Source organism: Elgaria multicarinata, chromosome 4 (assembly GCF_023053635.1).
Source record: "Elgaria multicarinata webbii isolate HBS135686 ecotype San Diego chromosome 4, rElgMul1.1.pri, whole genome shotgun sequence".
In the NCBI taxonomy this organism is placed as follows: Eukaryota; Metazoa; Chordata; class Lepidosauria; order Squamata; family Anguidae; genus Elgaria; species Elgaria multicarinata.
Window position 1 is genome coordinate 14,283,680 of NC_086174.1, and position 12,477 is coordinate 14,296,156.

The following is a 12,477-nucleotide window of genomic DNA, read 5'->3' on the forward strand; positions in this document are numbered from 1 at the left end:
CTCAGAAATTCAAAAAGATATGGATTTAACAGCAGAGGTCCACAAATCTTGGCTGGTAGCTAACCATTAATCTTGGTAGATAACAATTAATTGAAATTGCCACTGCCACATTTCCTTCCCCCTCTATTCAAACTTGCCCTTAACCCTTTTGAATCACATAAGTGACCATATTCTGCTCCATTCTAGTCACAGCTCCCTCATCTCACTGGTCCCTGCATGTACCCAAAACAGATTAGGGCAGTTAGAACTGCATAAGCAGGTATCAAATGCTCAGCACAGGACAGCTGAGTTATGTTTTTGCAGAAGGCAAGCAGATTAAATGGTTATGTCAAGGAAACAGAAGGCCTATAGGCATAGAACAGCAAGCTGGCAAAATGGAGGGAAGGCAGCAGATCTGGGGCTTTATATGGGCCAGAAACTTCAGACTGGACCTCTGGTATCACCTGACTTTCCTTGCAAGGCAGATTATGGAATAAGGTGCAAATGACTCAACTGGAACTATTTTTAATCCCCCCCGACCAGCAGCCCTAGTAGTAGAAGGAGTTGATGTTTGATCCTTCCTATCTCTCCTCTCTCATCTCACACTATTGTCCCGCTCGTGCTCTTCGCTCCTCTGATGCCATGTTTCTCGCCTGCCCAAGGGCCTCTACTTCCCTTGCTCGGCTTCGTCCATTTTCATCTGCTGCCCCTTACGCCTGGAACGCTCTTCCAGAACATTTGAGAACTACAAGTTCAACCGCAGCTTTTAAAGCTCAACTAAAAACTTTTCTTTTTCCTAAAGCTTTTAAAACTTGATGTTGTGCAGACTTCTACTGTTACTTTCTACTGTTAGTTTTACCCTACCCTGTGCCTGCTTACCCTACCCTGTACCTGTTTGCATTCTCTTCCCCTCCTTATTGTTTTACTATGATTTTATTAGATTGTAAGCCTATGCGGCAGGGTCTTGCTATTTACTGTTTTACTCTGTACAGCACCATGTACATTGATGGTGCTATATAAATAAATAATAATAATAATAATAATAATAATAATAATAATAATAATAATAGAATATCACAGCAGACTGGTGGTACACTAGAAACTTTGGCACCCTCGCAAAAGCACTACTAAATTAATTGTGGCCAGCAAATGCTATCCTGCCGAAAACATTGTTTCCGCATGCTGGGCAGGAATGGAGGAAGTGGCTGTCTCCAGGGATTGCCACAATTAAATGTATAGTCTCCACTGATGACTTGGTGACTATGGGCAGTATCCTGTACTGCTGCTGTGCTCCTCCTGATTGTGTTGCACGGCGGTATGTGATTTATCACTAGCTCAGCAGGAAGCTAGCAAAGGCTTGTTTCCAGATTGGGACAGGTCAGCAGAACTCCCTTTTGTGAGTTCCGCTGATGTGCCCCATTCTGGAATGATTTCACTCATTTGCCTTTGCCCACATGCTAACTACTCATCAGGAAAGTCCAAGGAGAATTGGATATTGATATCACTATGCTTCTTATATACTCCCCTGCAAGGTTTCTTGGCTTAGTCTCCTGGAAATTGGATTCTGAGCAAGATGTATGGTGGCTTCATTCTTGTATCTCAAGTATGTTCGACTACATTTCAGTTATGTTTGGAGCTATGAATGCTAGGAAACTGCTTTTTAAAAGATGAATTGATGAAGTGCCTGGAGGCTAGAACACCCACTCCTATGTTATTTCTTCTTATTAGCAGAATATAGAGTCAAATGTGGATTCTTGACACCAGAGAAAGATGTGCCTTCTCCCTCTAGACCTGGGAGAGAAGCTTAGAGTTGAAGAAGGGGCAGGACTATCCCCCAGCTTTTCTCAGAGCATTCTGTATTCTGTGGTAGTAGCCATATGCCCTTTAAACAATCACAACTAGGAAAAGGATTTCAACAGTGGTTTGTAGCATCTAGATGCATACCGGAACATAATCTGTTTAATTCTTATCTTTAAATGTATAAATAGTAAATTGTTCTAAAAAATGTTTTCAGAACAAGGCACCGAAGAAGTAAAAAAGCTACTTCTACTTCTGCTTGGCTGTGCAGTTCAGGTGAGTTTATACAACAACTCATAATATTTACTTGGATGGATTTACTTGGGCTTACTTTGCAGTCTTCCTAACTACATGCAAAATTAAAGTAAGCAGTTGTGACTAAATGCTTCAGCTGAACACTGGCTAACATCTCCTCTATTGGGAGTCTTTTTCTTTCTTTCATGTGTTACCTAGAGTCTCAGTGGGTAGTGTTCCTCTGACAGACTGCCTTCAGATAGCTTAAAGCTTCTAAATACTGGCTCTTCTAAGGGGGATCATTTGAAAGGAAGAAGCAGAAGGGATGAGTTAGGACTGAAGTTTAATAAAAATGGAAACCCAACTTATCCCCTTGCATTGGAGTAGGAAACTTCTAAGCTGAACCCCGTCTCAGTATAGTACAGTGTAGAACTGGAAAGTAAAGGATATTGCCACTTCTCAGTTATTGAATCTACAGATAAGTGTTACTTAAATAGCATGCTTTATCTCTCTCCATAAAATCTTTTGGTAAAGTAAAGATAACTTCTCAATAATAGCCAGATATTATACCACTGACCAGATTGTCTTTTCCATGGGTTGAGCTAATGTTTTTTGTAAACAAGTTCTTTAGATATTACAAGTGCCCAACATAACAGAGAAAAAAGTAGAGGTAAATTTGAACTGTTAGCTAACCAAAACTTTGTCGTTGGTTTAATGTATTTGTTTTAGTGCCAGAAGAAAGAAGAATTCATTGAAAGAATCCAAAGTTTAGACTTTGATATAAGAGCAGCTGTTGCCGCCCATATACAAGAGGTATTACTTTGTTTACTACTATATAACTGTAACTCATTGAAAGGATTTTGGAGGCAGTGAAACATCTTCATCGTCTTTTGTTCAGAAGAATGTGAATGATACAGAGGGTTATGCAGATAGGATGCTGCATAGAATACACTGTAAATCACCTGACTAGGTTTAGTCGAGAAGCAAGACCTAGCCTCCACAGGGGTGATAAACCTATTAGATTAGTCTACCCCAGAGACTCGTATATCTGAAAAGTTTCCTCATGTTTCTGTGAGATTTTCCTGCTATTATGGTGACCACTCCTGTAGTGGTCTCCTTACCCTCGTTGATTTGAATTCAGAGATGACCAGGAGTGTTGACACAGTCGTACCTAGACACTTTCTCCTGTGCCACACAGCCAAGTCAGCTCTTTGGCTTTCTAAGGAGTTGAGAGTAGTGAAGCAAGCAAGAGGGAAACTAATGAAGTGTGGACTGCGCTGGCTTGCAGTCTCCAGGAACAACGGAGCATTTACTAGAAAGACAAAATTCCTCTTTGTTCCCCTGGTGACTGTAGGGCTGTGTGCTCAATAGGAAGTACAAGCAGTTCCATCTCTGGATGGGATGTATCCTCACTTTGTGTGCAGAAAGGTGAGAAAGTTGAGAAGCCAAGAATAAAATCATTTCAGGAAATGTGAACATAAAGTACAGAGGCATTATATGAGATTCTTCGCCCTATTCTAGAAGCATAGGGCAGCTCATAGTATTTTGAAAGATTAAATTTAAAAGACACATTAAAAATAAACATTGGTCATCGTTTGCTACCGGATACCCGTCCAGATAAGACAAATTGTCTTGAGGAGAAATACAAGGCATAGACTTTGATAGTTCTCCAGGGACAGGAGTCTGAAAGCTGGAGAGCAGCCAACAGAGTTTGAGGGTTTATGTGTAATAATACTGTGAGGAAAGGAGAGTAGGAAACACAGTTTGGAAAAGACTGAAGCGATGCTGGCGGAAAAGGTAGGATAGTGGAGACCGCAGTCAGGATGTGGATCAGTAGAGCAAGTGAAAAAATTGGATGACAAGTAGAGGGTTTTGGATTAAGTGGAGGATAGAGTGGCACACAAGATAAAGGGGTAAATGTGGGGAAAGGGTGGTCAAGAGTTAAAAGGCATGGTGGGGTGGGGAGAGTTTGCTAATTTGATAGCAACTTTTAAAAGCTATGGTCTGCTATGGAGAGTGGAGGGAGTAATAGATGGGAAGATAAAGTTAATGTTTATAAACGGTATAATAGGGTTTACTGCATAATGAGAATGGATAGATCATGCATTTTGTATTTTACTGTGTTTGGTGCTTGTCTTTATGTTGACCACTACTAGTTCTTCATACTATTGAGGACCATTTCATTGTTAAAATTAAATGTAGTTGATAAATTATCTGTGAGTAACATGTGACTTTAATTCTAAACAGATGTGATTTTAGTATATGAATCAACAGTATCTGTTTAAAATTACGATATGGTACTGAGGCTGTAATACTTCAGTTATTCAAAAGTAATCTGGGCAAAATTACCCTCAAGTGATGTATTTTTTTAGGGGTACTCTGGAATAAGTTATTTGGATGGGAGAAAATTCCTACAAACGGGTTAAAGGTTAGGAATCTTGTTTTTTAAAGCAGATGGACTCCAAACCGTTCACTTCCCATTAGGTCACATTTGATTGAAATGTATTTCTGTAGCCTTACACCATGTAAATAGAACAGTGTTTACTTCATTGTGATTATCCTCTGCAGGTAACTCATAATCAGGAAAATGTGTTTGATCTCCAGTGGATGGATGACAATGCTTTGTCACAAGAGTATACTGAGCCTCTCCTAAAAAGTATGGCATTGCATTTAAAACGACTTATAGATGAGAGAGATGAACATTCTGAGGTATGTGTCTTACATGTTTTTCTATTCTGTTCTTGAATGTTTAAAAATCTATTAAAAAACTAAGCAACTATTTGCAAATAATGAAATTAGAGATTTTAGTTTTCGTGAGTGTGTAGTCTTTAGTGGGATGTGTAGGCTCAGGCAGCCCCTCTCCAAGTGGAAAGCAATTAACATGATTATAATTTCAGTAACTTTCAGCATTCTGTCTTTTGATTATTGTTGTTGTTGTTGTTGTTGTTATTATTATTTTAAAGCCCATTTTCCCTAGTGTTGAGAATATCTGGCAGCTGAAATGCATTGATATCCATTGCAGATTGGGAATCCCTGCTGCTAGGATGCAGGAATACGATTGTTAATTTTCTTACTAATTTAAGAGAACTGTGAATATCAGTAGATGATAGTTGGTCTTGTACTTAAGAAATGTGGGTACAAATCTATGCACACCTTTGACATGGCAAATGAGTCATCTAGTCATGCTCAGTGGTAATCAAGATAATATGCAATTAAAATTACATCATCATTAATATTTCTGTACACACAGACGGTTGGTAGCTCTTGCATTTCCTTAAAACAAATCTGAGGTGTGGGGTGGCTTTCTTCAATGACTTCCTCTTTTTCTGTTCTACATTAATTGCTCCCTGCTTTCATCCTTTTGTCCCTTGAATGTTAAATCTTCACTCCCTCATGCTGCTCCTCATGATTGTGCCTCTTCATTTGTTCTCTCTATATGTTAAGAATGGGAAACATAGCCCAAAATATCTGGAGGGCCATACAACGCCCTATATCTCAGCCCTAGTATTATTATTATTATTATTATTTATTTATATAGCACCATCAATGTACATGGTGCTGTACAGATAACACAGTAAATAGCAAGACCCTGCCGCATAGGCTTACAATCTAATAAGTTGTAGTAAACAATAAAGAGGGAAGGAGAATGCAAACAGGCACAGGGAAGTGTAAACAGGCACCGGGTAGGGAGAAGCTAACAGTATAGAGTCAGAACAAACTCAATATTTGAAGGCTATAGGGAAAAGAAAAGTTTTTAGCTGAGTTTTAAAAGCAGTGATTGAGTTTGTAGTTCTCAAGTGTTCTGGAAGAGCGTTCCAGGCGTAAGGGGCAGCAGAAGAAAAAGGACGAAGCCGAGTAAGGGAAGTGGAGGTCCTAGGGCAGGCGAGAAGCATGGCATCAGAGGAGCGGAGAGCACGAGCGGGGCGATAGTGTGAGATGAGAGAGGAGAGATAGGCAGGAGCTAGACCGTGAAGAGCTTTGAAGGTCAGCAGGAGAAGTTTATATTGGATTCTGGAGTGAATTGGAAGCCAATGAAGAGATTTCAGAAGTGGAGTGACATGGTCAGAGCGGCGGGCCAAGAAGATGATCTTAGCGGCAGAGTGGTGGACAGAGACCAGCGGACTGATGTGAGACGAAGGAAGGCCAGAGAGAAGAAGGTTGCAGTAGTCCAACCGAGAGATAACCAGTGCGTGAACGAGAGTCTTGGCAGAAGAGACAGACAAAAATGGTCGAATCCTGGCAATATTATACAGGAAGAAACGACAGGATTTAGCTACTGCCTCGATGTGAGGAGTAAAGGAGAGCGAGGAGTCAAATATAAAGCCAAGACTACGAGCTTCCTTGACCGGAGTAAGCGTGACATCGTTGACAGTAAGAGAGAATGAGAGGTGAGGAGAGGGTTTAGGAGGAAAAACAAGCAATTCAGTCTTTGCCATGTTAAGTTTCAAACGACGATGAAGCAGCCAGGCTGAGATATCTGAAAGACATGCCGAGATACGATCGTGAACATCAGGAGAAAGTTCCGGAGATGAGAGATATAATTGTGTATCGTCGGCATACAGGTGATATTGGAGGCTGTGAGATTGAATAAGCTTACCCAAGGGCAGCATGTATAGAGAGAACAACAACGGGCCAAGCACCGAGCCTTGCGGAACCCCAACTGAAAGGGGAAAAGAGGAGGACGAGCTGCCGTTAGCCGACACGCTGAAAGAGCGACCCTCTAGATAGGAGGGTAATCATAGCTAATGATGAAGGTGATGGGATTTATAGGCCAAAATATCTGGAGGGCCACAAGTTGCTATAGGTGGAATTCTTTTTCCTTGAACAGCTGCTAATTTGACAATATTAAATTTTTCACATTTTACTCGTGTTTCCTTCATACCATTCTACCATCTTATTTCTCTTTTCCTGCTTTCTTTGTACTATGTTTCCTTTAGTTTTACCCAGATGTATAAAGTTTCCTATTCTCACCATGTTCTCTCCTTTTGTTTCAAGTGTTAATCTAAATATAGCCCACAGGTTGGGCCTCATTTATGTTGCCTTTCTCTGTGTTTAAAAACTAGTGTACTGTAAATCCTGTGCAGATATTGAATAAGAGGAGAAAGGCTAAAATTCTTGCTGGCAAGTTGAGAGAAAGAACAATAAGATGAGAAGGAGAGAGAGCCAGCCACAACACAGGAGCACTGAGATATATTCTGAGTGTAGCCTCCGGAAAACCTGAAGCCAAAAAGCAGTAAATGAGTTTAGTTGCTTTAAGATTAGTTCCCCAAAAGCACTTAGTATGAGGAAGAGCGTGGACAAGCTTCCATCATAATTACCCGCGCTGCAGCATGGATTGGCATGTCATCTGAACCCAGTGCGTGGCGGGGCATAGCTTCATATGCACCCTATGACCCCTACTGCAATTCGTGCACAGCATGCACAGGGTTGGTGGGAGAAGCCACAAAGGTTTCTCTTTCCTCCTCCCCCATGATCACCCGAACCCAGACAGAGGCACGGAACAACTTTAATCAGTTTGTACCATGTCCTTACCTAGACAGAATTAACACGTGCTCTGGTGACCATTCATCTGGATTGCTGCAATGTGTTATATGTGGGGCTACCTTTGAAAATATTATGGAAACCAGCTGGTCCAAAATAGGGCAGCGAGTTTGTTAACAGCGACTGGCCAACAAGATCGTAATATGCCAATAGCTTTCCATCTGCGTTGGCAGTCAGTCCATTTTGGGGCCTGATTCAGAGTGCTGGTGTTGACTTTCAAAGCCCTAAACAGTTTGGGGCCAGGTTATTTGAAGGATTGTCTCCTCCCACATACACCTGCTTGGACCCTAAAATTGTCTTCAGCGGTCCTTGTTTAAAAGCCGCTGCTAATAGGAAGTAAGGTGGGTGGTTACTAAGAAGTGTGCTTTTTATGTTATTGCACCTAATTTTGATATGAGCCTCCCAGAGAGGCTTGCCTGACACCTACATTGTGCTCTTTTCGGCTCCAGGTAAAGATCTTTTTATTTTTCCAGGCATTCTAGTTTTTCAGTTTCTGTTTGAAGTCTGTAATTGTGTTTTAAGTCTTTTCACTTCTGCTAGGTTCTGTTTGGTTCTCTTTTTTTATGCTATAGTTTTAAATTTTAAAAAATTATATTGAATTTTATTGTCTTTTATTTTATGGTTTTAATTGCTGTGAAACACCCAGAGAGCTTTGGCTATTGGGCAGTATAGAAATGTAATAAATAAATAAATACCAATGAATGGTTTACGGCAAGTAATAATTGAACATTTTTCAGGTCATTCATATGGGTGGGAGCATATATTCCTGTTTTGGAAATGTTTTGTGCTCACTGGATCATGCCCCTGATCATTATTTTTAAATATTGAGCTATGTTAGGGTAAAATTTCTATCAAGAATTAATCAAAGGGAGAATGATCCTTCAGTTTCTCCTATTGAATTCTGTATGATATATAAACATTCTTAACTTTCGACTGAATTGTGTCCCAAATGCTAGGAATTTTCCTGTTGCCTTTACTTGTACACTCCTGTCTGAAAAAGTTTTTTTTTCTTCTAGTCTGAAAAAGTTTATTTCTTCTACCTTAGACTATCATAGAACTCTCTGAAGAACGAGATTCTCTTCATTTTCTACCTCATGCATCAGCAGCGCAATCGCCTTGTGGATCTCCGGGCATGAAACGCACTGAAAGCAGACAACACTTGTCAGTGGAGCTAGCAGATGCCAAAGCAAAGATCAGAAGGCTTAGGCAAGAACTGTAAGTGTACTGTGAAGAACAATAGACTCAACTAAGAAACTCAGTGGGCCTTCAGGGAAGTAGAGCCATTACAGGGTGGAGGGGGATCCTCTTCGCAGGAAGTTTGATGTTATTTGTGTGTGTTTTGTTGTATACAGCACAGTATGCTTATATACAGTGCTATATGAGCTTTATCAACAGTTTATTTATTCATTCATTTATTTAAGCATTTTTATGCCGCCATTCAGCCAAAAAAGGCTCTCACGGCGGCTTACAAAAGTATTTCTTGACAGCCCCTGCCCACAGGCTTACAGTCTAAAAGACATGACACAAAAGGAAAGAGGATTGGGAGGGAGGAGGAGGAGGAGGAGGGGAAAAAAAAAGCAAATTCAGGCACTACAATCTTAGTTGCAAAGTTCATCAGTTAATTGGCAGTTGGCAGCAGGAGGGAGGGGGCTCTCAGCTGGAGCTGGACCCAGGCACGATGGAGAGGTGCCTGGCTGCTGCTTCCTCCCTCACTGGTGGCCTCCCTCACTCAACAGTTGATTCCTGTTGTGGTCAGTTCATACAATTGGGAATGTGGAAAATGGAGACTAGTGGAGCGTGAGGAGGAAGCTGCTGTGTGATTCAGCACTGCTGTCTTCTAAGTCTTGTCTTGCTTATTTGTGTGTAGACATTCTGCTCATGTTGCTTCCTTTCTTACAGGCATTATATATATATTTGTGACTGGCAGCATTTCAAACTAAGCCATAAAAATAAGATGGGTTTGAAGGTGAGGGTTTTGTACCCTAAGTTTTGATTCTGCAGACAAGTAGTATTGTGACAGTTTTGCCAAAGGAATGGTTTATTTGCAATATATGTGGCAAACACATGGTAGCTGGCAGAAGGTGACTCAGCTCCTGATGGGGATAGCCTAGGTTATCCAGGTTGTTTTGCACCCACAATTCTACAGAATGGTTCTCTATAGGTGCTGTGGTACTGGTAGGTTTGTTTACTGTTAACACACTATTATTCTTTTAGAATGATTTGTGTTTGAAAAATCTACGAAAGTATAGTTAACGGCACATCCCCCCAAATCAGGGCAGTCTATTAGAAGAAATGAGTGGTGATTGTATTTTGTTTCGTTCATTTTTATTATTTCTTTGTAAATCGCTTTGGACCTCCTTTGTTGTGTGAAGCAATACATAAAAGTAATATACTAAGCTAACCATTTTAGCTGCAGTTGCACAACAGCTGTGGTTTAATTGTCTAGCTGCCTGCTTCATTTTCTCATGTGTTTCATATGCTGCAGGGATGTTTGCCACTTGAGTTGTGGGAAAGTGTGCTTTCATGCCAGAGCCTGAGGTCAACCTGATGATACGCCAATCAGTGGGCTATTAACGATGTGAATGTCAATGGTATATTTCCTGAGGGTTCTGGAACCCAGCCATATCCATATATTTTTAGTGGTTTTGTCTCCTATGCTGGGATATTTACCTCATGGTTATCAAAGTCCTGTGCTGGCTTTGAACTTTTTATGGCATGTATGTGAAGGTTTCTAAGAAACATTGGACAGCAACAGTGATAGTCTGAGTGAGCTTCAGTGAGCTTCATGACATATTAGCACCCAAATCTCATAGGTGGTAAAGAATCGTTGTTTGCAGTATGAGCTGCAGATCTGTCATTCAAATTGCAGCCCAGACACAAACTCTTTGAATTGGTATGAGATTGCTACTTGTTCTCTGCCTGAGGGCCCCCTCTGAAATCTCAGTGATCCTTATCCGCAAACCTACATGTGAAGTGCTTTGAGCACTAGACAAATACTGAGGGTTTTTATCACGTGTTACCATTTCCAAGACTAATTCAGCAATCATAGTGCCTACTATGCAGCAGATGCACTAGCAGAAGCAGCAACATACACTGGACCTCCAGTATTATGACTAAACATTCTGTATTGCTTGAGTTAAGCACTGAATGAATTAGGGGCTGCCCCCAATGACTTCTTCCCCAACTCCCAGGTCAAAGGCTTAATTGTATACCATGAACCTACATGGAACAATCCTGGCTGGGTGCATGATGGTACATATAACCCATCCAGTCATGCATATAAGTTCATTGGTTTCACCTTGTCTAATTGGTATGTGTTTCATTATTGGTCTTGCATTGGACAGCAGCAGTGATAGTCGGGTGGGCTCCAGTAGTCTTCATCACATATTGAGGCAGAGGATGGAAGAGCATTTATAGTATAACCTGTACCTAGGATGAATATCAAGAACAATACGCTCCTTACAAGAGTTTTGACTAAATCATCTAAAACTGGTAGAGTTAATTGTTAGCTCTATTCAACTACCTTTCCGCCCCAGCACTGTGCATAAAGTAATAAATTTTAGTTATCATGAGCATTGGAATACAATAAAAGAAACAGATCTCATTTTCTGATGACTGTATTATTACTTGTCTATTGAAATGAGTCTGCTCAAGAAATTCTGTAAACAGCTGCACTAAGAAAATTAATGCAAATTGCTGTTATTAATTTGACTGACAGTTAATAGCTTAAACAGTGAACACTGGTGCATTCTGTGCAATTAAAAACAATCCCATTTACACTTAGTTGAAGAACGCAATTGGAAATGTACACAATGATGAGAACATTTAACATTTTTGCAATATGTTGGATTTATTTACAAATAACATTCTTAGTTAGGCATTGAAAACTAGATATATTTTAATGATTAATAGCACAGTCCTGTGCATGGCTACTCTGAAGTAATTCCCATCAAACTCAGTGAGACTTACTTCTGAGTAAGGGCATTATACAGTTGCAGCCCTGATATCATTGATATCAGCTATATACTATAAATTATATTTTACTTCAGATTGACTAGATATTTATACTTTTGATATAATGGCCTTCACAATTTAAGATGGTTCCTTTAATTAACTCAAGTTTCAGTATGATGTATAGAAATGTATATTTTGCAGTAATTGTACCCTACAATTTAATTGCTCACTATTTTCATTGACATACTCTATTTTGTGTTACTTAAAAATGAATGTTAAAGAATTTTGACTGAAGCTTCCCATAATTGCTTTTCAGATTCAAATGGGATTATTAAAATCCTTTGCATAAACATTTGATTTCAGATGTTCTGAACATCCTCACAGTTGCATTACTTCTAGCTCCTTCATAATTTAAACCTGTAATCTTGATAGTTAGTGAATGTCTGGGTGAGGCAGTTGTATTTATATCACTTGACCGTAACATATTTTTTGAAGATGGTATTGATTTTAATACTAACATACAGTTGTAGCTCCTGCTGCTTTTGTGTTGCAGCCTCAATGGGGGATGATACTCTTTCCTTTTAATTTCTTGCTTTGCCCGTAGTGGCTCACATTCATCTATTAGAGGAAGGGCTACATGATTGGCTTTTGTAAATGGGAGAAGTGAGAAATCACGAGTGCAGCTGCTTCGAAAAGAGTAATCTGAGGGATGCAATTCTGATTCCCTAGGAGCAACTTACTCTCCCTTGACATGAAGTTTGTAATGGGTTGTTTCCAACGGTTACTTTGCCTTAGTGGAAAAAGCTTTTGCTGATAGAAGTTGGAGCATCCCATATTTGTTGATCTTCCCCCACTCCAGTGCACTGTTACGAAGAGATCTCCAGCTCTTGGGAGATACTTTTCAGTGGAAGGGGACCTAAAGTGGGTGGTTGGCTGGCAAAAATCAGGTGCCTTGACTTAATGGTACTGAAA

The 12,477-nt window shown here is 40.1% G+C and overlaps 1 protein-coding gene across 2 annotated transcripts in view; it reads left to right on the top strand.

The window, feature by feature from the left end:
• The window catches only part of CCDC88A (coiled-coil domain containing 88A), a 99,284-nt gene that overhangs the window by 28,659 nt on the left and 58,148 nt on the right, over positions 1-12,477 (top strand). For both annotated transcript variants that reach the window (XM_063123821.1, XM_063123820.1), the window contains exons 5-8: positions 1,994-2,052; positions 2,740-2,823; positions 4,579-4,719; positions 8,597-8,766. In XM_063123821.1, coding sequence (XP_062979891.1) covers positions 1,994-2,052; positions 2,740-2,823; positions 4,579-4,719; positions 8,597-8,766 — 454 coding nt within the window. The remainder of the gene's footprint in view (positions 1-1,993; positions 2,053-2,739; positions 2,824-4,578; positions 4,720-8,596; positions 8,767-12,477) is intronic.